The 27,342-nt window shown below is 47.2% G+C and overlaps 1 protein-coding gene across 1 annotated transcript; it reads left to right on the forward strand.

Moving 5' to 3' along the window:
• The first annotated feature begins 2,543 nt into the window (after positions 1-2,543).
• On the forward strand, positions 2,544-26,679 carry METRNL (meteorin like, glial cell differentiation regulator). Its single transcript, XM_064466990.1, has 4 exons — positions 2,544-2,830; positions 8,608-8,996; positions 25,278-25,337; positions 26,034-26,679. The coding sequence occupies exons 1-4, from the start codon at positions 2,718-2,720 to the stop codon at positions 26,348-26,350; spliced, it is 879 nt and encodes a 292-aa protein (XP_064323060.1). The 5' UTR covers positions 2,544-2,717; the 3' UTR covers positions 26,351-26,679.
• The last annotated feature ends 663 nt before the right edge of the window (positions 26,680-27,342 follow it).

The following is a 27,342-nucleotide window of genomic DNA, read 5'->3' on the forward strand; positions in this document are numbered from 1 at the left end:
GCTTCTGTTTTCAGAGTAGTGTGAAGCCTTTGCTGCAGAGGATTTATGTTTCCCTTCGACATTATACAATATTTTCCTCCCAGATTTCAGTGAAGTTCTGCTCTTTCTGAATTGTAAATGCAAAAAAATTACTGTTCAGAATGTTCTCTCTTGAAAAGATGTTTGCTTTTCACAGCTCAAACAGAAAACAGCTCAGTGCATCCAAAAGCTGCCTCACCCTTTGAGCGTGTTCCCAGATCTCAGCCAAGAGCACTACTATGGAATAGCTGTGAGTAGCCGGAAGAGCATTGTGGGGATTGAGATGCAAATGAGCAAACCAAACAGCCCCCTTCGCTGCAGAGGTTCCCTATCTCCTTCTGCCCCTCACTTTTGAACTGGGGGAGGCTTAACCTGGGCACGGCTCTGCGGCCACGAACCCTGGCTCTGCAGCCAGAAACGCTGGCTCTGCACCCACGATCCTTGGCTCTGCAGCCGCAAGCCTGGGCTTTGCTCATTTGTAAGACTCACCAGCTTGGGTCTGATGAAGAACTGTATCAGCATCACCAAGGCACAGAGGACAGGAGGGGCTTTCAAAGGCCCCATGTTGCCATTACTTTTCTGGGTCCCCAGAACTAAATGCCGCTGCCTTTTCTGAGTTAAAAGGGGAAGAATGAAAGCCAGAGGTAGTAACCACTGCAAAATAGCACGCACTGTTCCGTATCTTAAAAGTTCCCAGTTTTCAGGCAGTTTCAAAAGTTCCAAAGCGTAACGTGAGCAGCTGCCTGGGCACTTGTTTGTTTTATCAAATGCAGAGAGTTAGAATATTGCAAAGGAAATCAGATCCAGTAAGTTGGGGGGCGTGCAGAGGGTTGCACATATAAACACGCCGAGGAATAAAGCAATACGGTGTTTTCTCTGTGTGCTTTTCTTTCCACTATGAGGGAAGGAAGCAAAACATTCTAACAAAACCTCCTTCTAAAGAAATAATCAAGGCGCTGAGCTCTGAAGCCCGTGTCACTGCACATGACCAGGAAAATAAGGCGTTTTGCATTATTGCATGTTGTCATCACTTTGCTCAGTGTTGTCCCTGCATGCTAATTACATGTTTACATGCATTGCATCATTTGACATAATTACTGTAATTATGTTAATACTTCATAATCAACAGAACAGTACCTGTAATTTACCAAACAAAAAACGACATGAAAAGCTAAACCCACAAATGGAAGGGGATACACTGTGAAGGATTTAATCCTGGGTGCAGAAGCAGGCAGGACGCACTCGGAACTGGAATGCCCTGCTTTAGCCATCAGATCCTCCCAGACAGCACCAGGGCACTTCACAAGGTGTTTTAAAAGGTGCTAAGGAGGGTAACGCACCAAACTGTGAACGGGATGTAAATGTTTAATATTCATTCATGAACTCTCACCTAGAAAATTCTGTGCAGTGCCCTTAACAAAGCTGCGTGACAGGGGCTCGAAAGAACAACAGGAGAGAGAGAAAGTCAGTGGTCTGGAAATATTTTAACCCCTCTCCTATCTGTGGATGTGCAATATCAATCTCGACTCCCTTGTTGCTTTTTTGAGAGAAATATGTGGCACCTGGCACATTGGAGCACCGTCTGCATGCAGCTGGATCCCCCCATCGGTCTTTCTCTTTTGTTCCCCTCCCCATCTACCTTGGCCCCGGTACTTTGGGTTTTGGGCTGATTCACCCCCTGTGCTTCCGTCACATCCTGGAAGGCATTTCTTAGCCTCTGGTTTCTCTCAGAGGGTCTCTGCCACTAAGGGTTAAGTATCCAAAGTCAGCTATGGGATAAACAGGGACATAAAACAAGACAAGGAGTTATCCAGAGTGGTCATTAAGTACTGGAGAGTTTTACAAGTAAGATTGAGTCCCAAGCGCTTCCTGGCAAGTGGAGACCCAGGAAGGTTCTGGCAAAATTACCGGCCTCCATCCATTCGGGAGCTGTGCCCAAGTGGCGATAATCCTGCTGTGGGCAGAGCAACCTGCTGCGGCGGGGCACGCTGCTGGCACCCCGCTTTGCCCGGGGAGAGGCAGCAGGCCCCTGCTGCACCCCGCTTTGCCCAGGGAGAGCCCCCGGGCCCCCGCTGGCACCCTGCTTTGCCCGGGGAGAGGCAGCAGACGCCCGCTGGCCCCTGCTGCACCCCGCTTTGCCCGGGGAGAGCCCGTGGGCCCCCGCTGGCACCCCGCTTTCCCCCAGCGCAGAAGGAGCAGCCCAGTGACTTTCCCGGCCAAACGAAACCCTTTGCTCCCACCGGGCTCTCCGGGCATCGCCCCCCGGCAGAGCCCGAGGCAGGGGAGCGGGCCGGGACACCCGCAGCGGCGGCAGGGCTCGCACCCCCGGCCGCGGCACCTGCGGGGGGTCCCGCACCCAGCGGGCCAGACCCTCCCCGCGGGGCAGCGGCCCTTCGCGATCCGGCGCCGCGTTTTGCTCGCACAGCAAGTGCCGTGTCCCCCCCCCCCCCCCGCCCCGGAGGAGGGGGGGAAGGAGGAGCCGGCCCTTTGCGGGCGGTGCGGGGAGGCAGGGCCGCTCCCCGCCCCTCAGCTGGGAGCCCGCAGCGAGCTGGTGCAAAACTTCAGAGCCGGAGCGGCGCAGCGCGGAGCTGGGCATGGGGTAGGCGCTCCGCTCCGCCCTGCCGCGCTCCCCGCCATGTAGGCGAGTCCCCCGGGCGCTGCGCATCGCTCCGCGCCGCTCCTCGCACCGCGCCGGGACCATGCGGGGCGCCCCGGCCGCGGGGCTCCTGCCGCTGCTGCTGGGGCTGCGGCTGCTGCTGGCCGGCGGCGCCGCGGCTCAGTACTCCAGCGACCTGTGCAACTGGAAGGGGAGGTGAGGCGAGACCCCGCCGGGCTGGGGCTGGGGGGAGCCGCCACTTCCATCCCCGCCCTGGGTGTGGGTGTAACGGGGGGGAAGTTGGTGCCGAAAACAAAAGGGAGAGCCCCCCCCCCGCCGCCGCTGCGATGCCCGGGGATGGGGGCGGCCCGAGGCGGAGAGCCGGGGCTGGAGGGCGGCTCGGCTCGGCTCTGCCCGGCCGTCCCCCGCCGCGGGCGGCGGCCCCTCTCGGCGGGCTGGCCGGGGAGAGGCGCGGGGCAGCGGCCCCGCCGCGGGGAGGGATGGAGGGGCCGGGGCGGGCCGGGCTCCCCTCGGCCCGGCGGCGCGGCTCGGTGGGCTGGGAGGAGGAGGAGGAGGAGGAGGGCGGTGCCATGTCCGCCACGAAGTTTCTCCCCGCGACCATCTTCCCCGCGGCCCCCGGCGGAGGCGGCCGCGCCCGGGGAACGAGCGGGGCCGGGTGCGTGGCCGGGCGCGCTCGGGGCAGCCCCGGGTACCTTCCCCGGCCTCTCCCGCCGCCGCGGCCCGCCGGGACCGGCCCCGGGCTGGGGTGCACCTGCGGGGAGCCCCCGGCCCTCCCGCTGCGCCCCCGGCTCCCTGCGCCCGGGATCTGGTCCCGCACTGCGTCCCGCCGAGATGATGGTGATGATGCTGAGCCCTGGGAGCAGGGGCTGGCACAACGGCCTGGCTCCTGATTTATTCTAATTGCGCTGGTTGTGAAAGCTCTCCAGTTTTCAAGTGTTTATCTCCCAAATTATCTTTCCTTGAATTGCCTGTAATAAGTTTAACGTGTGTGGTTGGGGCTGTGACCTCCTCCTCTGCCGTTCATGGTTTTAAAAAGAGACTCGGCTAACAAGCGAGTGTTGCTGGGTCAGGCTTTCTGTACCCGGGGAGTAAAACACTGGCTCTCGTATTCTGCTCAAAGCTGACTTTCTTTAAAAGAAAAGTTTGGCCAGCTTCTGTCAGTAGGGTATTTTGGAGTAGGGAGAATTCAAAGTAGGGAAACAGCTGGATTGACTTGCAGCATAATAATTTCTTATCTGTTACTGTCTGAAACACCCAGATGCTGAGTATTTACTTCTTTCTGAACTTTCTTTGACTCTTGACAGTTGATGCATACTTAATCCCAGTGAATCCACTTGAAGGCAAGCCCATTTGATAAGGACCAAACCTATTAGTTCTGTGGCAAACCCCTAACTGTATCATTTTGCTTTAGCAATACCTTCCCCCCACCCTCCCCTCCAAGATGTACCTGCTTTCATCCCGAGCATCCCAGCTGCCTGTACTTACCTGGACCTTACCACATAGTATCGCAGTGTGTTTGTTTAAAAGAACGATGACAAACCCCTATAATCTTGCCCTGTTTCGTTCTTATTTTTGTCCTGTTTTCTTAGAGCAAGCAGTGACTGCCCATGCTCGGGGGCAGGGCTGGAGCAATGCCCTGAGTATCAATGAAGGGGGTGATGCTTGGCGGGGGGGGGCAGGGAGGAGTGAAATACCACTCCCTGTGATTGAGTTTGGGGTGAACTGGTGGTGCAGGCCTGGACTTACTCGCCTGTTGTTGCTCTGGTGAGCCAAAGCGGTGACAGCTCGGGGGTGATGCCGTTGAGGCGCAGGGAGCAGGGAAGAGCTGCCCTCTTGCACACACAGTTCAGTCTGGGTGGTTTCACTTGTGTGAGAGAGTCCTGGGGTCCAGGCAGACAGGAGTCTCGGGAGGGGATAAAGGAAACCAGGCTGACTTTGGCCTTGCTGGTAGCAAACAGGTGTCAGAAATGCAGGCAGTCCTATGGCTGTTAAATATCCTCTGCTTTGTCCTAGAAGACTAGCAGTTAAGAAGGAAAGAAAGGTAATTTGATATACCAGTAAATACCTCCTAATTAAATATTTCAGTGAAGATACTAATGGCTGTACGGGTCAGAAATAATTTTTTTATGTGGAATATAATGTTTTGAAGTCATGTGATGTTTTTTATCTTAACTAACTGTTCTAAAAACCTAAGAACTTGAATGCCAAAATGTAGTCTTTCTTCCCACAGTGAAGTTCCAGGTTGTCTTGTGCTGGCAGATTTGAGAGTCTAGTCATCTCCTACAGTAAACCTGAAGGTGTGTTCTCACCTTTATATACATGTGTATATCAAAAACAATGATCTTAGAAGCAGAATACTCTGGATAGACCTTTTTTTTTTTTCTACACTAACTTGTGGAGAAGTGGCGAGCTTATATCCCTGAGTAGCAATGAAGAGCTTCACTAGGATTCCTGTAGGGATCCCTTATGCTTCCAGGGAAATCTGACGCAATGCTCAGCTTGACACCTGCAATTTAAGTACACTCAGTAGGCCATAGCATCATCTTAATAAATAGCTTGGCAGAGAACTTCCAGGAAAGCTTTGTCCGGAAGAAAGGAGAAACTTCACTATGGTGTGTGTCATGTCAGGTTTTTGTACTGCAATGACCTCTCGATGCTTTGGGCAAAAGTGCTTCAGTGACATGCTGAGAATACGCTAGTCTGGCATTTTTGGTTGTGGGAGTGAGAATTCAGCTCTGATGTGTCTGCTTATGTCCATCGATCTTGTCCTCTGCACCGGTGGATGTTCTGGGGAAAGTCTCAGTGTTCTCTAGCTTGCCAGCCTTAATTTGATACCCCAAATGAGGAGTGAAAGTTCCTTGTGTTCACTGAGGGGTGCTGGGAGGACGTGGGTACTTCTAGGGCTCTTCAGAGCATCTGTAATAGAATTAATAAAGTAAATACCTAAAGTAGATAGTGTGAATATTCCTCCTTTTTCTTTATATAGCACCTGTTGCATGTTGTAGCATAACAGCTTCCTGCACCGATACCGTAATAGGTCTTTCAGGGCAGACAGAGGGGGATGGCTGAAACCGGAAAGGGAGAAGAGTGAGGAGACAAATACAGTGATTCAGGATGTCCTCATGGATTGGTATGAGGAAGTAGTGCTTGTTGTAGAAGTCAGTCCCAATAAACAGCACAGATTTGAAAGGGAGGATGGATGGCTCATCCATCACTGTAACCGTGAAACAGCTGCCCCGTCTCCTTGCCATATACTTAAAATCAAACCAAACCACACCAAAATAAAACTTGCATGAACTTGGGATAAAAAAAAAAGGCTCCTGGACCTCCATTGCTTTGTGGATGTGGTGTGTCTGACACCTGGCTAGCGAGAACTAAACATGACGTTCAACAATCTCTCAATGTGGTGACATGTCATTTTGACAGAAAGCAAAGCGACAGGTTTTACTGGACGATGGTGGTTGCTGTTAAGTAATGGGAGCGTGTATTAACTTTTGAGTCATCCTTTATTATAAGGCTTAACGCGTACAGGTACTTGTGCTTGATGTATCTGTCTAATGGCATCACTCTTGCCTGTGGGAGATAATTGGCTTTCAGAAGATAATTTCAGAGTCCACCCTGTTTTTTGTTTGAACAGCATGAACGTTTGAACAAAATGAATGTTAAGGCTTTTTTTTTCTGGCAGAAATTCACTGCCTCGGTGTTGTTAGGATCGCTTGCAACAGCAGTTTCCCTGCATGAGTTCAGAGTTTTGCCCCTGGTATCTTGCTTCTGTTTAAGCACTCAGGCTTCAGGGAGGAATTTGCCAGTGTAAGTGCTGCAAAACCTCTGCAGCTTGTTTTGATGTCTTGAGTAAGAGCAAGTGATGTGTGAGGGTAGGTTTTTGCCCCTTTGCTGAGGGATAAGCTTTACACTCTCTAATTTTACTTATTCACGGCTTGCACATAAACAGACTTCTGTGTTTTCTGTTGAGTGGCATCATCCGCATGCTGTGGTGAAAACTGATTTTGTGGACCAGATGTGGATTTACAGTCAACTTGAAATATCCCATTGCAAGTTAAGTTTCCTGAATGTGTTAAGTACTACTGAATTTGAGGGCGAGAGACTAAAGGTCAAAAGCTTGTCCCTCTTTTCTCCTCATCTGCGTTCTTGATGTGGCTTTCAAGATTATTCAAAAGCACATGTTTGCCAGCACCATTGTTATTAAATATGACTTTTTTTTTTCCTGAACTTCCTCATGTAACCTCTATCTAGTGGGTCACGCTGACACTCACAATAATGAGTCACGTCAACAGTAAATGCAAACCATGTGGGTTTCCCCCCCTCCCTTCTTTTACACATGGCTTCTTGTTACTTTCTAAATGCTGACTTGAATTTAAACCCTGTTTAGCACCTGAATATATCTTTGGGATGGGGAGCTGTGTATTTGGAGGTTTCTGCTGAGAAACCAGAGCTTGATGTCATTACTTGCACTATACTAAAATATGTTCTTTGCCACAGATTTCCTGTGTAACCTCAGACAAGTCATTTAATCCTTTCAAAAATTTTTTTCCCCTGCCTTGGTTCATCTGCCTGCAAGTGGGAATGTTGTGAAGCTTCTCTGAAGCACTGCAAAGCAGCCCCTTGAGCTGGGTTGAAGGGTCTCATTTTGCGTGGTGCTCTACGGGCACAGAAGAAAAGATGCTTATGTTTGGAAACTAGGTACGCAAAGCGTAGGAGGAGAAACAAGCTTGGTGGTGAAGTGATTTGCTCATACTCGCGTAATAGGTTTGTGACAGGACAGGGACCAAAGGATTTTTGCCCAATGGCCCAAATACGGTAACCAATAAACCAGACTTCCCACAACTTTTTCTTTTAACTGGAGTGCCTACAGCATGTGGTGATGTATTAGTGCTCTGAGTCGCTCTGGGTAAAGAACCTGTGGTGTTGGTCCAGCATCAGTGGCAGGCAGCAAGGGTTGTTTAGAACTGTTCCCAGTTTAGGCTGTGGGCAAGCTAGTCCTGGGGCTTTACTAGTCATCCTGCTTGAGCATGGCGGTTTGCTCTCCTTTCACTAGCAGTTGGCCCTGGGATCCCCGTGTTGCTCTCCCGTCCCATCTCTGTGACCACCAGCTCTTGAAATGGCTGTTGGGGTGTTAGTTTTTTGCCATGGTGTTGGGTAAGGAGGCAGGACCAGCAGTAGCCCTGTGCCCCGGTGATGGTAGCTGGCCATGTGTTCCCTTTGCTGTGTGTCTGCTCGGAGCCCATCGGAGCTGGGCAGTAAAGTGATAAGCTAAGCTTAAATCTCATGTTGGGGAGGTGGGGAACGTGGTTCACAAAGCGAAGCAAGCAGCATAGTTCGGTGCTTTCCCAGCTATGACTGGAGCGTGTAGTGTCTTCTCTCCCTACCTCCCAGTTTGGAGACTGGGACTGCCCAGCTGGGGCAGAGGGTATCACTAGCACCCAGAGCAACCCTTTGCTCCAGTTCACAGGGTGAGCTTGGCATCCCTCCCAGTTTCACATCCATTAGGAATATAGACTTGGAAGGGGAACAAAGTACTCGGCAAAAGGTGGAGTCCGATCTGCGAGGCTGGAGAACGTGCTGGTTTAAGCCACCAGGAAGGGAGTTCAAGCGTACGTGTTTTACTTAGTATGCGCCAAGTCATTTGCCACAGCTCAGCTGATGGGCAGTAACTGAGGCTGTAGTAATTGAATTGCTTTTGATCATGTGCTTATATCCTATTTAATTTTGGAGTCAATTACTAGCGGTTTGACTTTTTCTTTTGGGAGACGATTTTAAATTGTCCCATAATATGAAGGTTGCAGTCTTGCAAGAGATGAGCATTTCTGACTGCTGCTGAGCTGGATGGGCTGGTACTCAGAACTGTCATAGATCTCCTGCTTTTGCTGATGGGGGTCTTTGAAGGTTTGAGGTTATGACAGTCGCATTACTAGCTCTGTCATGTCTCTAACTCTCTTTCTTTCTTCCCCCAGTGGCCTAACTCACGAGTCTCACAAGAAGGATGTTGAACAGGTCTACCTCCGCTGTTCTGAAGGGGCAATAGAGTGGATGTATCCCACGGGAGCGCTCATAGTCAACCTGCGACCCAACACTTCACCTGCCTCTTACAAACATTTGACTGTTTGCATAAAGCCCTTCAAGGACTCTGCAGGAGCAAATATTTATTTGGAAAAAACTGGAGAACTGAAACTCTTGGTCCGAGATGGAGATCGCAGCCCCAGTAAAGTATATTGCTTTGGTTATGATCAGGGGGGCCTGTTTATTGAGGCCACTCCTCAGCAGGACATTAGCAGGAAGATTACGGGCTTCCAGTACGAACTGATGAACAAGGGGATAGCATCCGATTTGCACACAGTTTCTGGTGAGTTCTGGGATATTGGTCATATTTTCACGTTCTGTATTGGATGTGTAACAGATGGCAGAGTGAGTGAGTGGGAAAGTGGTTGGGTCTGAATTTCATGTGCTTTTAAGGACATGTTTTATAAACAGGCTATTGCGGAAGAATTGATTTTTTTTTTTCTGGATATTTTTTTTTTTGCTGTTGTTGTTTTTTGGAAGCTGGTAGCATAGGCTGAATTCCAAATGATTTGTTAAGGGCTACATTGTGAACAATTCTCCCCTTGCAGGCGTGGGGTGAATCACAGGAGCTGGCTTTACCCTACAGTGAACTCCAGCGTGAACTGGGCTTCCGAGCCTTGCTGTAACAGTTTTCTAACTACTTTTTTACTCAGTTTTTAAGACCCCGCTGCATGTTTTGAATAATAAACATTTAAACAAGGAGGAACTCCTTTTCCGTGGTGTTTTTTTTTCTCTGCAACTACTGCTACTTGCTGACCTAATTATTTTTTTTTTAAACAAGGAAAACGGTGTGTTCCTTCCTTAGCAATGCCTATTACACTCTCTTGAGCATTACTGTGCCATGGCAGAGCTCTTCAACACCATGACAATACTTTTACAGTGCCAGTGTTGTCTTCTCTTGACCATTGTGAAAAGCAAGTTTTGTAGGGAGGAGTTTTACCAAAAGCTTGTAGGAAGGGGGAGTGGGGGAGTGGACAGGCTGAAAGAGCTTATGTGCCGGTAAAGTCTGATACTAAATAGAAAACTAAATACCATTTAGGAACAATCGCTCTAGGTGTAACCTAATTATGCTAATCAATTAGACAGTTGAGAAGAAGAATAACTAGCATTTATGGAGGATGGCAGGGGAAGGGGAAATTCTTTTTACATAGGCGGTATCTCATTCAGGCATCTCCTCCATTCAGAATTGCCTCCAGCTTTTAGCCCCAAAACCAAGGAGTGGAGATTTCCAGAATAGCCTGAAGAGCAGCAGGTCTAGGGTAGTTTGTCCCGAATGACTAGGGAGGTTTCAGGGTTTAGGTATTTTAAGTGGGGAGGCCGTGGTGGCAGCCAGATTTCTCTTCTGAAATGGTAAGGAGTGAAAGCAGCCCCCCGGCAGGGGAGAAGATTCCTCGCAGCACACTTGAGATGACTCGGCCCAGGGTAAAACCCGATGTAAAATGAGCCTAAAGACACTGTATGTAGTATGCAGGCTGTCTAGATTCTGCGGCAGCGATACCATATGCTTTGCCTGAGATGCTGCTTGGTGAGTGGTGGTGTGGCAAATTAAACTGCAGTTGTATCTTCTAGGCATTGCGTCCCTCGTCCTTTTTTGGGTTAAGTGATTGCAGAACTTGAGTCCCATCCTCTCCCCTAACTTCCTTCAGCAACAGGACTCTGGATTCTTCTGTTTGCCCATTTGTGGGTACTCGCCGCCCTGCTCGCGTGTGGATGTAGGCACACCAGCTCAGATGTGGCTTCTTTCTTTTGTGCGGATCTTAGTCGGACTGAGATGAACAGTTTTTAACTGGGCAAGACGGCAGTTGGCTGCGGGGTGATGCAGTAACCCCAACAACGGATAGGTGGCGTGTTTGCCATTAAAAAAACCCCCATAAACACAGATACTGAAATATTTAAGTTGCCTTCTTTACTCTTGGCATGTATGCAACTTGTAGCTTAATATCGAGAGTTCTGCATTTTAAGTGGACTTCTCTGCTTCTACATTTTACAAGTGCTGCAGAAGAAGTCGGGTATCTGCTGCAGAGCTGTTTTCCCAGTAAGATCATTTCTGCAAAGATGAATATGTTGTGCAGAATGTTAGCTATGTAGTAAAATTCCATTGCAGAAGACATAAAATACATTGTTTAATCAGTTATTTGGAGAATGTTCCCAGATTCAGTGCTTCTTTGACAGACTGTGAGGATGGAGACACAGGCAGGCTAGCGATAAGTCACTTAAACTTACCAAGAAAAGTCCTACACTTCTTTTTTCTCCCAAAAAAAGCTGCAATTGCTTTTGCATGTAGGTAAAATAATATGTACTGCTCATCACTGCTTTCTTAGTTTACACATAGATACGGTTTCTTCCGAACTTTGCTAAAATCAAGAGGACTCGCTGCTGACTTACTTAACATCACAAGCCGGCATAAACTGCTGTGTTTTTAGAACAGAGTGCTCTTCATTCCACATAAAATCTTGGAGATTTTTAAAGCTGATGGGAGTTTTCTTCAGAGACTTTCAGAAGTCAAACCGAGGACTGAATCCAATTACAGCCTCCCTTTTTGATAGGCGTATTAAATCACTTTTTCTGTGACTGCTGTAATTTCAGCTGTAACAGACAGTGGTTGAATTTCAGTGCTGCCTTATAAAACAATGTGGTAGGCTATCTGCTTCTCCCTCCAAGTGTCTTGTTTGGACAGAAGAAGCTTTTTAATAGTTCATCAGCAGAGCCTTCAGGGCAACCTAGGGATCTCTATTGTATTTTAAATTATTTATCTTGCCTTTTTTTGGATCCCCAGACTCTGGAGAGGGGTGGTGGGGGGGTTAAAACATGATGAAAATGCCATACATGACTCTTTCCACTACTTAGTAAGATGAGCACATTTATTCTCCTATAAATATCTATAAGTCCGGGGAAACTGCCAAATAGCTGCCTTGCGAGGCTTCTATTAAGCAATATATTTGGGGCTTTTTGCAGTTCGTGGACCGCCTTTCTTCTGGAGTTGCCTCTAGTTTTTCTGTGAAACCTCTAAATAAATAAATGCCCTTTACTGAGCTGTTCATTTGGAGAGGAAGTTTACCTCAACTGACTGAAGTCGCTGCTGGCCTCTTCATCAGAGAGTAGGCTCAAGCCAGGGACAAGTGCTGACCTTAAGGAGCTGAAAACTGGATTTAAGGTTCTGCGTTTCTCCCCAGGCATAATCTGTCCCTCGGTCACAAACGTGGCTTAGTGTTTCGGCTGTTGCACACTGGCAAAACGAGCCTGCTCATCTCCTAGTTGCAGTTTGACGGCGTTCGGCAGGGCTGGCAGTACGTGCGAAGAGATGACAAAGATGTGAGATGCTGTCGCAGATGGGGGCAGAGATGTGCTGGCAGGGCTGGGCAGAGGAGGCTTGCACACTTCCTGGTCCTGCTTAACGCTGCAGCGCTGCTTCTGATGGCGAAGGACCGAAAAATCACAAATATTGCATTATTTTCTTAGGACAGTGGAGTGGGGGAGATGACTATCATAAAAGACCCAGGTGTGGGGCTCAGTAATCCAGCCCTTTCCTTGAGCAATAACTACTCGCTAACAACTTCTCTTGACTTTGCTAAATGTTGTGTTTGTTTCCTGGTGATAATTATTGTACTCTGCCCTTGAGTTTACTCTCTCTTCCTAACCTGGCATCCCAGCTCTGATTAAAGAGTGTAAGTCATCTGTTTAATACTTTAATGACCTGTTGTGTCCTCGGAGCCCTGACATTGCAGGGTGCATCAACAAATCAGCAGTGCTTGGCTGGGTGCCTGTGGTTTAATTATAAAACCTCAAGTTTTATTAGTTTACAATCATTCTTTCCCACTTAATCAGAGACTAGCAAATAATTCAGTAGAAAACATACACAGGTTCTGAATTGGCCTTTCCCTTTTCCCTTTTGGGTTAATGACACAGTGCGGCCTTAAAATTTTCCAGATTTTGGGGGTTTAATCCTTTTCTTGGCTCTGAGTCTGCTGTATCGCAGTCTCTTAAGGCTTCCCTAATGTTAGGAAGTATTTGTAATGTACTGGTAGGTTTTAATTCAGATTGCTGAAATTCGGTGTGGGATGGTTTTTACTGTGATAGTAGTGAGCAAGGAAGTGCATTTCTGGGGATTTGTAGTTTCTTAAGATGGGGAGAGGAGTGAAGGCAAGCACGCTACAGCACTTGTCACCATTTTATGTAAGTGGGGAGTCCCTAAGAAGGGTCAGCTGGACAATTCAGGCATCCTGATGGGTGCGTTCTCTTGATGCCCAAAGTGATGGGTGCCTGAACGTGGTTTTTGTTTCAGGTGAGGGTTTGGATTGGAGCCCTATATAATTCCCATCCACACTGATGGTCCGTTAACTTCGGCTCATGCTTGCAGTAAGGCTCTGAAGCCCAGGTGTTTGCCCAACTGAAGAACTGAGGCACTGTGACATTTTGGCCCGAGGCCATTTGAGAAGCAGCAGAACTTGTTTAGGTTGTTGAATTCTGTTGATTCTAATCTTTTCTGCTTGTGCTGGAAGAAGATACTGTGGGTCTCTGGTATACTGCCTATGCAGGCAAGTAGACAGAGGTTTTGGCAAAAATATCGTTTGGCCATGTCGTTCCTAGATGTTTGCTGAAGGTGACGACCCACGTAAGCTTCTTGGCTGTAGTGGAGCATGTGCCTGGTTTAGGTCTGCCTTGCACCGCAGCAAGTTGCTTGGGTTAAACTCCTATGAAAAGTGAGAAGGTCCCTTGATCATTTTTTGCTTTTTAAGTTCTTCAGCTACTGCTCAACTAGTCTGAAACAAGAATCTGTAGGTTTGACCAAATATTTTGGAGAGGAAGGTCAATCCTCTTCCCCCCTTCAAAGACCTTTACTTTGTCACCTAAAATCTGTTTCAAAGTGCCGCGTCCAAGCTCTGGATCCAGCTTTACGTAAGGTGTGTAGTTTGCTTTTCCCATTGCACCCTCATGGGGACGTCTGTAATTTGATTGTTAGAGCTCAGGAGGTAAATTGAAAGCCCTTTCATTACCCACCCGCTTTTGTGTAGTAAAGAAGTCAAACTTTAACAAAAATGTCCCTTTATCTTGATGGCATCTACTGACTTAGAGCAGGTTCTAGTAACTGTTTTGTACGTTTTCTTTATTAATGCTGGGTACCTGGCTGAGAATATTAATAGATAGGAGGTACAGCACTCAAGTGGGTGTCTGAAAAACAAGGCAAAACTGGATAAATCCAGTTAACTAATTAAGAACAGTATTCAGCTATTTCCTGTAATGCTGTTAATTCACTGGCCTGAGAGAACAGATTGGAAATCAAGAAAGCTCCTAAGTATTTGGGCTATGCCGGTGTTTCTACTAACAACTGGCTTTTTGAAGCACCCTTCTTAACTTCTGATCTTTAATGCAGTTTGGGTTTGGCAGAGGTGGGGCACCAATCTGCCATATCTCTACACGCATTCTCCCAGAGCACCGTTGCCATCGCAGCTCGTAGGTTCCTAATCTCCTGCTTTCCTCTAATTGCTCCCAAATATCCCCTTTTTTTTTTCCTTTTTTTTTTTCCTTGGAGGCTCAATGCACTGCTGAGCTTTGTAGCCTGAAGCAGCAGATACGCTGGTGTATTTTTCTCTTGTTGCCGGAGCGGAAACATTGGTGCTTCTTTGTCCCAGAGGCCGGTGAGCAGGAAGCTGCTGCTGGCGGTGCCCGCTCTCTGCCAAGGTATTCGCAACATGGAAATTGCGGTCGGTCCCCGCCGCGCTCATCGCAGCCGTTAGCAGAAGAGGTGATGGAAAGAGGCACTTGCAACACTTAAATTGAAAGTCCGCGCGACCTTTCTGTTTAGCACAGGTTCTGCTTGAGTCATTGTGATCAGCCGAGATGTTGGCACCTCGCTGCGTGGCGGGGTGGGAGCACCGCCGCGTGCGGCAGGGTTGGCAGGGCTGTATATTCCAATGCCCACCATGAGATGAGAAAAAATGGCTTGCTTTGTCTTTTAGCCCCCCTCCCCCCAGTTTTCTGCACAGGATAAACCTCTCATACCTCTTGGGGTTATGCTGTATTAGGCGAAGAAAAGTAAATCTGAGCGTGGTCTGGTTTGATTTGCACAGAACAGAATTGATATCGCACTCCTCCCACCAGCATTTGCTGGCAAACGCACAACGAGCAGCAAAGCAAAGCCAAGGGATCTGTTCCGTAACTCCGAGTGCACGTTGCCTGGGTGGTGTGTAAGGCAGGGTCACCGGTGCGGCTAAAGGTTTGCTATTGTTTTATACACTTTTTCTCTCTCTAAGAGATCAGCAGCAAGTTTTAAGAGAAAACCACGAGAAAACAGCCTTTAATGCAGTTGTTTGAAATACACTTCAATTATTGGCCTTATAAGGGACCATTTTGACTCTCCTGCTTGAGGATAAGGTATTTTCAGACTAGTGTTTTGTGCGCTCACCCTCCTTGCAGGAAGGCCTTCCGTAGTAACTTTCATGTCTTTTCCCATAGTAAACGATGCTACAAAACTGGGCACAAAGTAAGAGTAAACAGCATTCACTGACCCTACGTGTATTTGAAAAAGCACATTTTAAGGTAGTTTTTGAGAGCATATCACTGAACTTGGTGTCATGGGTCAACATCTAAATTGGTCAGGCTGGCTGCTGTATTACAGAGCCTGGAGTGGGATTAATTTTGAGGAGCTAGAAACCTGCTGTAATTATTCATGTGCCTGAAGTGGCCAGATTTCCAGCGAATGGCTGACTGGGGGGGAGAGTTTGAGAGCCAAGTTTTTGGGTTTCTTCTTGTGTGAAATGATTTCAAAGTGCAGGTCTGATGCTCGGGGAATGCAAATGCACTTACATGTTCCTAAATTGAGCAGGGGTGATGTTTTCAGGATCTGAGCCTCAATAAGGTCACAAATGTTGAACTGAGATGCCTTCACCTAAAAAAACAAAAAGGCGAAACCAAAATTGGAGGAATGCCCTAATTTAATCTCTTCTTCCCCCAAGAAAATGAGTTTGACAGCAGTCTCCTCTGGCCCTGCTTGTCCTTTGATGTTGCCAGGACAGTAGTTGGTTTTGCAGCGGGCAGAGGAGGTGACAATGGAGCTGCAATGATAAATACACAGCTGCCGGGGAGAGGGGGTAAGAAAATAGCTTATTTTTGCTAGACTGGCCACGAATGCCGTTAGCTTATTTCTCAACTCAGTGGGCAGTCAAAACCAATAAGCAGTCAGGTGTATTGTCCGGGCAGCTGGGGCTCTGCTTTGCTCTGACCTTTACGTGCTGCGGAAGATAGTCCCACAAACAGATTTGCAATCCAACGGAGTTGCTTGGCAGTCTTTAATAATGCTCTGTGCTTGCTCTGCAAAACTGTTTAGTTTGCTAATTCCTGAGGCTGTAGTTAAAGAAGGGATGGGAGGGCGGGGGAACCGCATTCCTCTTCCTGCCCCCCACCTTCCCGGAGGAATAAGAAACTTACTGAAACACGGGCCATATTTTCCCTGTGTTAGGGCCTTGATTTGCATGACAGAAAGTATCTTTCGCCTTAATCTGCTGTTGAAGCTGGAAAATATACACTGTAATATCACATGGATACTTGAAAGCTACCCTGGACCCAAAGCTGTGATATGTTAAATCTGACCTTGGGAGGCTTAATATGGAGCCTGGCCTGGCTTTCCATTGCTGTAACGCCCCAGGACGGTTCCTGTTTGTATAGGATGCACCGCTGTCCCCACAGAACTGTTAGTACCTTTACACCAATTTCATCTCTGTATAAGTGGATGTGAGAAATTTAAGGAGGGAAAAAAAAAAAAGAGGAAAAAGTCCAGGCTTATGTAGATCTGACAGATGATCTTAATATGACAAAGAAACGTTTGCGGTTAAATAAGAAAAGCTGTATATATCTTAAAGCTTTTCCTGTTGCAAATGGAAAGCCTTAAGTAACTTTTTTGGGGTTAACTGAACAGTGTTATAACATTGAACGTTTCACTGCGTGAGCTGTCACCCTTCCACAGTCCCCCCTCAAGAACAGGCTGATCAAATAAATGTGGTTTTAAAATGAAAACTGGCCTTGTTCCTTCAGAGCTCTCCCACATACCAAGAAGAATTTGATTTCTAGAAACAGGAAGGAGAAGGACCTGTGTGGATGTCAGTGCACGTATGCTACTTTTTTTTTTTAAATTTTTTTTTTTTTTAATACTTACTTAATCTTTGATCTGTCATTATTCACTCTCAGGGTTTAACTTTAACCAGCCACTTGTTACTTATTTCTATTCCCCTGCTCCATAGGAGGCATTAATGGGCTGGACCGAAGAGGAGGGTGGCGGGGAGGGCGGGAGGGAAGGCTTTGCGTTCCTGGCAGGTATCCAGCCGGGCGGTAGGTGCCGGCTCCCGCCTCTCCTGCAGCCCGGGCAGGGGCAGGGGGAAGCTCGGGCACCGGGGCCGCGCACCTGGCTGCACAGCTTCCCCAGGGCACGGGGGTAAAAACCACCTTACTTTTTCATTTTCTGCCCTGCAAACACTGCATGGCATCTCCGCTGAGTGTCTTGTTAGCTGTCAGGGACAAAACCAAACAAGACATCAGAGCTCTCTCTATAACTGTGTTTTTCTAGATCTGATTAGTGTGTGCTTTTACAAGGCTTCGGAATGACATTTTCTTTAGAAGAAAAAAGAAATATTTTCTGAGTGATTTTTAGAGGGGATGAGCCAAACCCTAAATCTTTGTGGGTTTTGAGTCAGTAGAAATATTTGCTGTGGTCCTGTGCTGCTGGGCGGTAGGTGGGCAGCGTGGAGGGGCGATGCTGCAGCTGCCCGTGCTAGCGGGCCCTCGCGGGGCAGCCAGGAGAATGGTCCTGCCCCAGCCCTTCCTCGGCTGCAAGGTCGGAGCAGACCAGGGGAATCCCTCAGCCTTCCGGAGGCACCTCTGACTTGCAGCAACTTGGCCATGCTCGCGCCTGCCCAGCGCTTCGCGTTCCTAACCCGCCTTGGGCAGCAGCGGTAGGTTTGAGGAAGGAGAGAGGAATTTATTCTCTGTGAGATAAACAAATATATATATATATTTATGGCTTTATATTGGTGTCTTGTGCACATACAGCAGGAGAAATTCCCAGCAGTCACCTTGCTGCCTGCTTTTCTTTTTAATTGCAGTTAGGAAGGGGGATTGAGAAAGGAAAGAGATGGCAGGTGACTGCGAGCGCTGCTTGCACAGGAACGCGGGCTAGCACAGCTGCAGAGTTGCTTCTTGCTTGCTGGGCTCTCTTTGCTGCTGCAATTCAGACAGAAGGAATTTAACTGAAAATTTGATCTGCTGAGTAGGGCTCTTTGGACATGATACGCTGCAGGCTTGACAGTAACTGAGGATTTTTATAGTGCTGGTGATGCAATGGGTAAGTGTAGGAGCTCAGCTGGGAGTTGGCACTGATCCTGTTAGCATTACGTCGCTGCCCACCCCGGCACCGAGGTTGTGCCATGGCAGCACGGGAGCCCAAAGCCCAGCACTGCTCTTTGAACGCTGCCCTGCGATCAGGAGGTTGGAGAGGGTCGGGGTAGCGATGGAGACTGAGCTGTGCGTGTCGGGCGCATGCGGCGGGAGGGGAGGGAGGGAGACGGGGTTTGGGACAGGCGTTTTTCCTGGTGGAGCGGCAAGCAGCCCAGAGGAGGTGGGGCAGAAAGAAGTGTCTTCAAGATATGACACCTCTCAGAATTTTTCCTGAGTTGATGCAACTCGTGCATGGGCCTGGAGGTAGAGCTTAATAATGTCTAATGCTGCTTGAATAAAAACTGCTCTGTGGGGTTTTTTTTTCATTCCTTTAAAAAAAAGTTTTAAACAAATGGCTGTTTGTGTTTCTAGCTGACCTTTCAGCTCATTTGTTAGAATGGGTGCTGCATCTTGGAACAGCAAAAAGGCATTGACTCTGCAGTCCCAGAGGATCCTTACGTGCTCTGTAGCTGCTGAGCCAAGTTTCGTTTTGAAAGCTGTTGCAAATGGAGCTCGCCTAGTACCAAATCTCTTCCTCACACTGTTTACATAAATAGTCTTCTTTGGTACTTAAGGACTTTAATACCCTCTTGGAAGACATTTCTGTGAAAAGATAAATTTCTGGTTTATGGTCTCTTAATGTTTCTCAGAACACAAAGGTCATCACATCTCGAATGGTGGGGTTTACAATATGCTATTTTTATTCTTTCTTTGCAGGAAGGAAGTGGTATTAACTCAATACTCTTGGCACAATCCATGCCACAGCATGTAAGAGTCTGCATTTCATTAAACTTATTTGCAGGTTTAAATTGTTCTTGGCCAGTCTCTATATTTTCCAAGTTACTTCTGGAAACTTGTACATATGTGCAAGTTGAACTGAATGTTGGAAAGAAGCTCAGTCAAGGAACTGCAGCTGACAGTTTCTTTTCTGAAGAGGTAAAATCCTCGATATCCCTGCTTCATGTAAAGAAGTCAGGGGAGAATGTCATTGCAGCATCATGATTTCGGTCCGGCTGCTGAATCACTGTCTTGTTCCGTACCAAATCTTGGCTGTGTTTTGTCTGCAGAAGAAGGGAGTCTCAGTTTTGTGTCTTTGCTCATGATCCTTGTTCTGATCCGCCTTTTCTGCTCAGCGCAGGGGCTCAGATTAACTTTCTAGCAAATACGGGGATGAATTCTTCTGCCTTCAGAAGAGCACTAAACTCTCTCAGTATGTTATTCATAGCATTAACCTTCTATTCACTGAAGAAGCACAATCCCTTCGGATCCCATGTCTGAGGCTTATTGAGCCAAGGGGTTGGGAGTAGTGCGAGTCCAACTCTTGTGTTTTCTCCCTGACTTGGTGTTTTCCTCTTGCCATGCTGGAAAAAGCACAGTGCTTGCAGAAAGCCCTGTAATCCTATCCCATCCAAAGGCAGGAAAACCTTGTAAAACAAGAGAGTGATGAGCGAGCTCCTCTGTGCGTTGTGGCTGGGTGTCAGTAACTTCCAGCCCAGCTGCGGAGATGCTCTGTGTCATCTGGCCACGTTTTCCCTCGCTGTGCGGCTGCAGGTATTATGTTAAATGCAGGTGTGCTGGATGCAGCTCTGCTGGCCTGGGCTCCCAGCTAGCATGTCCATTTTAAATTTGAGATGCACTTAATGTGCACATGCGTTGATGTAGTTTAGATGGTGTTTTGGTGTGGGGGTTGTGAGTGTTTTGAGGTTGAATGGGGTTTTTTTGGCTTGCTCAGGAAGAGCTTTCTGAGGGGGTGAGGAAAGTGGAAGGTATATCTAGAAAGGAGGTGACTAGTCAAAGCCTGGTAAACCAGAGTGGTTGTCAAATTCTTGTCCACCTCCACTGCAAAGTAGCAGGTCTTTTTGTTTGGTATATGAGCTGTAAGGGACTTGTTTCATGGCACAAGTGTGGCCTCTTCAGAGAGGAAGCCTAGGTGAACTGAGGCAGAAACAATTACAATGATTTATTCTACTTTTTAGTTAGTTAAAGCAGAGTCAGGGCAAATATTTTTTTCTTGCTCATAAGAAGTTCCCCCTTAAACTCTTGTATCCCAGTTAAATTACTTATCCAGTAATCAGTTGAGACATAGTCATTTCTGCTTAGGGCTCAGAAAAATGACTGAGAAATGCACCATCATTGGAGAAACCGCATCTCTATTTTTATAATCTGCTCTCAGAAGACTGTACTCCGTGTTTCCAGGAAGGAGACTCATCCTATGATGCCCTTTCCAGTACGGTTGCAATTATAGAGCTGCTGGCAGAATTGAAGGGTGTGGGTGGGTTTTTTTGGTTCCATATGAAGTGATGCTGATGTCAGGCTGAGAGCTTTCATCTGGGAGACAGGTCTGCTGTGGCCCCACACTGGTACGGCTTGAGGTGCTGTGGTACGGGCTGGCTTAGCTTAAATCAGCCTGGTCTGCGACGAGACCCATTTGAATGTCATCTGCTGAGCACGCAAGAGAAAAGACTGCTTGTTCTAATCAGAAGATTTAAACCTAAAGCTAGCAGAAAATAATGCTGCAAACCTGCCTGGGCCTCCTCAGTAGCTTTTGATACTTAAAAGGTCTGATTGCTCTTCAAAGAATTATTCAGAACTACTAACGTGTGGGTGATGTATGCCACGGAAACTGGAAGCACAGATAAACCAGCTCTGTGTTTCCCTCCCCCACCATCCACACCTCTACCACACCGCACATGTATACAAGCTTCTTAATAAAACCAAAGGGTATTCCTCGGTAAAGCGGTTTTCTGTAATTACTTTGTGTTAAACATTTTCACTTCTGCTTAAAGGGTGTCTCTCTTCCTGCGCGTGCTGCCGGAGCCTATGTGCTGTATGTGCAGCAGAGCCTACCCAGAGACACAGGGTGGATGGAGAAGGTCTTTTGGGCTCAGTAAGTGGAGCTTTGGGACAGTGTATAGAGACCTGCAGCCTGCTTCATCTAGTCTTCTTGATAGCTATGAAGTTGTGGAGTGTGTTGAGAAAATTCAGGACAGACAGAGGAGACTGCTTATGGGCTGGAAGCTGGTTTTGGGGTAAGGTAAGGTCAGTCAGACCCATGTGTGGCTCTTGAAACACATGTTTCAAAAGAAGATCAGGCCCATTCATGTGGTTTCTGCGATGCCTGCAGCCAGAGCCAGTGCGCCTCACTTTGAATGTGTCCCGCAGGGAGCTGTCATCCTAAACCATGACGGTGGCCCTTCAAATAACCCCCATCTCCTATTTTCAGCGTGTAGAAGGGTTGTGTGCAAATGTTGCAAACCAAAGGAGGAAGGACTGGAGTCCTGTGTGCTGAGGGAGGACGCTAACACCTACCCACAGCTCTTGAGACAGGGGAGCCTCATGCTAAATTGCAGCACTAAAGGTGCACTTAAATCCATCCCCAATACTGGAGGAAATCCTTTCTAGACAGCTCAACTCCCTGGTGCTGGTTGGGCTGGGGGCCTTCTGGAGCTCATGGCATCTCCTCAGGGCACGTCCCTCTCTCTTCCTGAGCATTTCTGCCTCCCTGCGGAGAGGGCCAGCAGAGAGTTTGACAAAGCTGTTGGCCAACAAGTGCGGTCTATTGTTAGTATCGCCACATCCTCCTCGGTAACATCAGGTTCAGAGGGCAAATCGCTCAAAGCAGCTGGGACATGACTGCTGGCTTGTGAGGAATGATGTAATTACATCTCCCTCAGCGGGGAGGTGAATAGAGAGGCCTTTGGAGGCACTGGACTGGGGAGACGGAGGGAGAGGGCTGCCTCAGGTTACTTCAGGTCAGGATACTGTCAAAATCCATCAAAGGCATTCCCAGGAGAGTCGGCAGGCGATGTGCACAATGCAGGCTTTATGCCACCAGCAGTGGAGTTGAGTTATAGGCATCTGGGCTTTAGAGGGCTTCAATAAAACGTTGCGCTTCTCTCTCTCTCTCTCTTTTTTTTTCCACCCTTCCCCTGCTGCTGTATGAGTTAAGGTTCTTTGGCTTATCGAGTTTAAAGGAATTAGAGCAGCTGACGTTGATGATGTTGTTGTTGCAAGTTCATAGACTCGCTTTTGGACGCGAGAACCTGGGCAGCCTTCGAGAGACATCCCCAGGGAGTCGGGCATCCGGCAAACACAGCCGTCTTGTTTAGTAACTGGGCCTGTTTCCCCAGAAAATGAACATCTTCACCTGCTGTGTGTGAGCCAAGTGCTTTGTTTAGTTTTCTTTTTTAGTTATAAGGATGCTTCCCACTTTAGCCTGAGGTGTGTGGGTTGTTTTGACCTACTGATGGAGGAAAACACCTGCCGCTGATCCCGGCGTGCATGAGTGCTGAACTGCAGCTAAAATCACTAACTTGTGGCATAACCACACAGATTCCTTAATGACTGTGATTCAAAAGAAAACGTAGGCATTGTGTCCTCCTAAGGGTTTTGTTTCTTTCATGAGACTGTATAGGAACGAAGCTTTGGTTGTAGCGGGTGAATGTTATTTGCTTTTTAATGGTCCATTTACCTCGGCGGTAATCCTTCACAACTCGCTTTCCATCTGTGCTCACATACCTTGTTTTTGCCACTTGCAAGATATATTTGATACTCTGTGAATGCAGATGTGGGAGTTGTTCCACTAAAGAGGATTTCTGTTCTTCATATGTCTGGTATTGCAGTGATGGGTGGTGGTAAATGGTTGTTAAATAAGCTTGCATGCCACCCAACTGCTGTGAGTCAGCATGGATCTGAAGTAGGTTTTAAGTAATGATCTAGTGTGAGCAATGCTGAGCACTTCTAATTTCCTTTTGCATCTAAAAAGGATGCAGGATCTTGCCTAGCGTCCCCAATTAAAATTATTTGGTTCCATGTGTATGTGGAGATTTGTTATTTTGACTTGTTATAGTGTCAGTCTATTTAAATGGAAGGAACCACTTTTAAAGTATTTTGGTTTTCATGTTTAATGCTGTTGCTTGTGTTGCACTCCTTTCGAGAACAAAAATGGCTTAGTCATTTTTGTTTTTTCAGTTTTCTGATGGGGTTGGACGAACTACAGAGATGTCTGGTCTAAACCAAGACTGTTTTCACTCAGACTTAAAAAGGATGAGATGCCTTTTCATTATTAGATCTTTGTAGAACAAAATATCTGAAATCCAGTGTCTGAAGTCCAGCTGTGGATTTTGAGGACGTCCATCAGCTGTGCTTTGTTTTAGAGCTTCTGTCCATGTAAAAATGCTGTAGGATTTGTGCAGGTTGGCAGGTTCCCTCCATTTGGTTGATCTAACCCAAGCCCTGATTTGGGCGCAGGCAGGCCAGGCAAGAGGGGCATTTGCCCTGGATGAGTTTTGTAGGTGCCATGAATGAAACAACTCCATAGCAGGATGTTATGTGACTAATATAATTTTGTCTGTCAGATAAAACTTGGATGTTTGTCTAGCCACTAATCAAAATCTCTTGAGTCTAAAATATCTTTAGACTGAATTTATTGTAGTTCTCCAGTTCTGTCCGGGCTTTGGCTGGCTCTCTATTTCTCATGATATTAAACAGTTGATTTGTTTTGAAAAGTCCAAACTTTTCCAAAAAAGAGAGCTGAAATAGTATGTGGGGGGAAAGAAGGATGGTAAGGCTGACTTGTTTCTGAAGGCCCTGGAGGCATTCTGACTTGGCTAAATAGAAACGCCCGATTGATCCAGATGCTTTAACAAAACTAATTTGCCTATTACTTGTCTCTTCTTTTGGAGCTCTTTAACCTTCTTGAATTATTCCTTCAAATATCTCTGCCCAGAAATGTGCATTTTACATTCTCTTCAATCCTATTAAAGAGTGTGTTACACTGTGTTTTAATCATCTGACTGGAGCAGATCTGGTGGATTTGGTTCAATAATCCTTCTTTCTGGATCACTGCTTTTCTGGGACCTTGGAAAAAATTAGAGATTTGCTGTGTTTTACGTTAAAGAATGGCGTATGCCGTCTAACAGAGAGAGTCTAATAGTGTTGTAGGCACTGGCTACATGTTGTTTAGACTAGTTTAAATCTACTTCTTAGTGCAATGCATAAACTTCTCTGGGAAGCAGGCGGGGGTGAGAGGAAGGGTGTGACTATTTGGGAGTCTGGTAACTAAGTGTTTTCAGATGTTGACGTTCAAAAACTAAATTTTGGGGGGTGGGGAGAAGTGGGGTAGCCTCAGCTTAGGGTTTGACCATGGACTGCGTGGTGAAATAAGCTGTAGCTCCAATGCTTCGCCTTGTCTCCAGCGTAAGCCCTGCTTTGCTGTAGTCTTTGCCTGTACTAGTCCAGGCAGAGCAGCGCGCTTGATGGGTTTTCATTCTTCTGACTGATAATGTAAGGGCCGCTTCAACATGACATCAAGTGGAAGATGTGGGCTCTGATCCTTGGGCCGCCAGTGGACAGACTTAATTAGCATCGCTGGGCAGCGCAGACCCTGATAGTAAGGAAATTCCTGAACTCAACAGGGTATTATAGAAACATCTGTACTGCAACTACACTACCTTCTCCTCAGAAATAGCTGGCTGAGTACAAAGAGGAGCCACATTCTTGCATTGATTAGATTAGTGCAGATATCCAAATGTTTCCAGCAGTACAGGAAATGGTCTTTGTGCTGCTTGAGCTCAAACTGCTACAGGCTCGAGTTTCCGCTTTGCCTCGACGCCCTCAAACACATGCGCTGGGGTTATTTTTCCTCCCTTCTTTGCCTCCCCCACTCTCTAACCTCCTGGATCTTTGATGTGGTGGTAGACAAAATGGCTTGTGAAGTAGCCCAACAGCACTCGATAGAAATTGTAAGAAAGAAGCTTTGCCATCAGAGTTTAAAGGGCACACGATCTTCAAAGCCTTTTCAAGAGCTTTGAATTTACAGCAGAGCATGCTGCAAATGCACCCGCTATCAAAACATATTTTGCATAAGCGCAGCAAGCGTGTGGGGTGTTCGCTACATAATATATCCCAGCAGGAGCATTAAAGAGATCCATATTCCTACGTAAGTACAAAAATCTGAAGGGCCTAGGGTTAGCCTCCATTTCTTGTAACGTTATTGATGCCTGACAGGTCTGTGGACCGCTTGTCCCCATGTCTTGTGTGTGCGTGTGCGCGCGCGCGTCTTGTTTTTGGTTAATGTAACTACCAGCTTATTTATTTACTGTCTTTTAGCCCTTTGCTCACGCTGACCCTTTCTCTGCAGCTCCCTGCCGACCATGCAGTGACACAGAAGTCCTCTTGGCTGTCTGCACTAGTGATTTTGGTGAGTTGTTGCCTCCCCCGTCCCTTCTCCCCAGGGGTGGCTCACTTGAATGTGACACCCATGAACGCTGATGGACACCTGCTTAGGCCTGCCAACTTCCACCAGCAGTCAGTGCTGCCTAAAGGGGCTTGTGCGTGGGAGAGGTGTGAAGGACCCAGCTGGCGCTTCCCCAGGGTGGACAGAGAATGGCCCGTCAACCACAGTGGAAGTAGAAGTTCAGAGACTTGGGTGTGTGCAGGGGGGGAGGCCTTTACTTGCCACCCTAAAATGGACTGTGGATGAAAGACCAGAAGTTTCAATAGTTCTCCGTGCTTCCCTTTTTAAAGGGGAAATTAATATTAGCCGGTGTCTGTAATGGCTGAAGAACAGAAAGTATGTTGTCAGGGAGCTCTAAGCATGTGTCTTATTGTTGGAACTCTTAATTGTGATGGATCCTATTTTCCTGATGTAATTATTTTTGTGTTTAAATTTAATATGTGGGTGCTCTTTGCTGGACAGGTAACAAATATAAACTGTAACAAATGCAAATATATGCTGGAGGTTACTGATACAGACTTAACTCTAAAGGATCAAAACTGGGGCTGCTGTAGTGAAATCAGTTCCCCTTGAGCTGCCTGCTTGCATGAGGCTGAGTTCGGAGCCGGTCCTTCCAGAGGGTTTGGGTAACTCTTCCTTACATTCTTTTTCTGTTTCCAGTGATCAGAGGCTCTATTCAAGATGTAACGAACGAGGCAGAAGAGCAAGAATCCATAATTCACGTCGGTGTCAACAAACTGTACAGGCAGAAGAGCAAAGTCTTTCAGCTCACGGGGGAGAGTGGGAACTGGCGAGGGCAAATAAAGACCCTGCTGGAGTGTGGGGTGAAACCAGGAGACGGAGACTTCCTTTTCACAGGACGCATGCACTTTGGGGAGGCCAGGCTGGGCTGTGCCCCTCGTTTTAAAGACTTCCAAAGGATGTACAAAGAGGCAAAAGACAAAGGGCTAAATCCATGTGAAATTGGCCCCGATTGAAATCCCCTGTTTGGCTGAAGATCGCTTTTAGCGTTTGGCCGGGGATATTTCCTGGCCACGGTGAAAACTGAACAAAAATGGTAACTGAGAGCATGGACAGATCTGGAGTGCAGGCTGAGGCCCCGCGGGACACGTCTGCAGCCTGCGGTGCTGTTAGACTGATGGAAGCAACAGAGGTACGAGCTCAGAAGGCTGCCAAGCAACCAAGGCTGGATTTTTAACCAATCTTGTCCTTACGAATTAAGTTATTATATTTTTTTAGTGACTTCCTTAGGAAAGCAAACAAAGAAAACTCCCATGTCTTAATAAAAAACCCAAATGAAAGCCAACATGCCTTTGTATCTTTTTAATACTAATTTTTAAAAATGTCTTAAGCTGATGTAGCATTTGGTATGGCGTATTCTGTATAAATGGCCAAGAATGTGATAGAGCACGGTAAAACATCTTAACGTTGATGCTTTGTAAAAAGCTTGGTGTACAATTCAAAGTTGTTTCTTATGACAGAAATTTATGGAGCCAAACTCCTCTGTGTGTGTTCTTTTTTTTTTTTTTTTTATTTGAAAGAATGTACAATTGCCGCCTGCAATTTTTTGTCCAGGCTGGCAGATTTTTTCCATTCCAGAGAAATAAAGGTCCCTGGATTTGACACATGCTGTTTAAAATCTTTATTTTTTTTTTTTTTTCCTTCTCCATAAGGCTGATCTCGGCTAGTCCAGATGTGCTCGTATATCAATTCTGGGCTGCTCACTTATTTTGTGGCTTCTCTGAGCAGAAACAGAGTTCCTGTGAGGCATTGGGAACCGCAGTGTTTTTCAAAGGGGAAGCGGGAGCTATTTTTGGAGATTTTTAGACACGTGTCCAGGCAAGGCTCTAAGTGTTCTTCTCTCTGATGCCTGTGGGGTTATTTTGGGAACGGCTCCAAAGAGCAGGCTGCCCCTTCATGTTCAGCTGTAATTGTGCTGGCTGGTAGCTGGGCGCAAGGCGGACGTTCG

This window comes from Phalacrocorax carbo, chromosome 16 (assembly GCF_963921805.1).
Source record: "Phalacrocorax carbo chromosome 16, bPhaCar2.1, whole genome shotgun sequence".
Classification (NCBI taxonomy): Eukaryota; Metazoa; Chordata; class Aves; order Suliformes; family Phalacrocoracidae; genus Phalacrocorax; species Phalacrocorax carbo.

What these genes read in the sequence shown, in the direction of transcription:
- METRNL (XM_064466990.1), top strand. Translation starts at nt 2,718, where the DNA reads ATGCGGGGCGCCCCGGCCGCGGGGCTCCTGCCGCTGCTGCTGGGGCTG. An exon ending in CTGTGCAACTGGAAGGGGAG is followed by an intron (nt 2,831 to 8,607) that starts GTGAGGCGAGAC and finishes TTCTTCCCCCAG; the next exon opens with TGGCCTAACTCACGAGTCTC. An exon ending in CGATTTGCACACAGTTTCTG is followed by an intron (nt 8,997 to 25,277) that starts GTGAGTTCTGGG and finishes CTTTCTCTGCAG; the next exon opens with CTCCCTGCCGACCATGCAGT.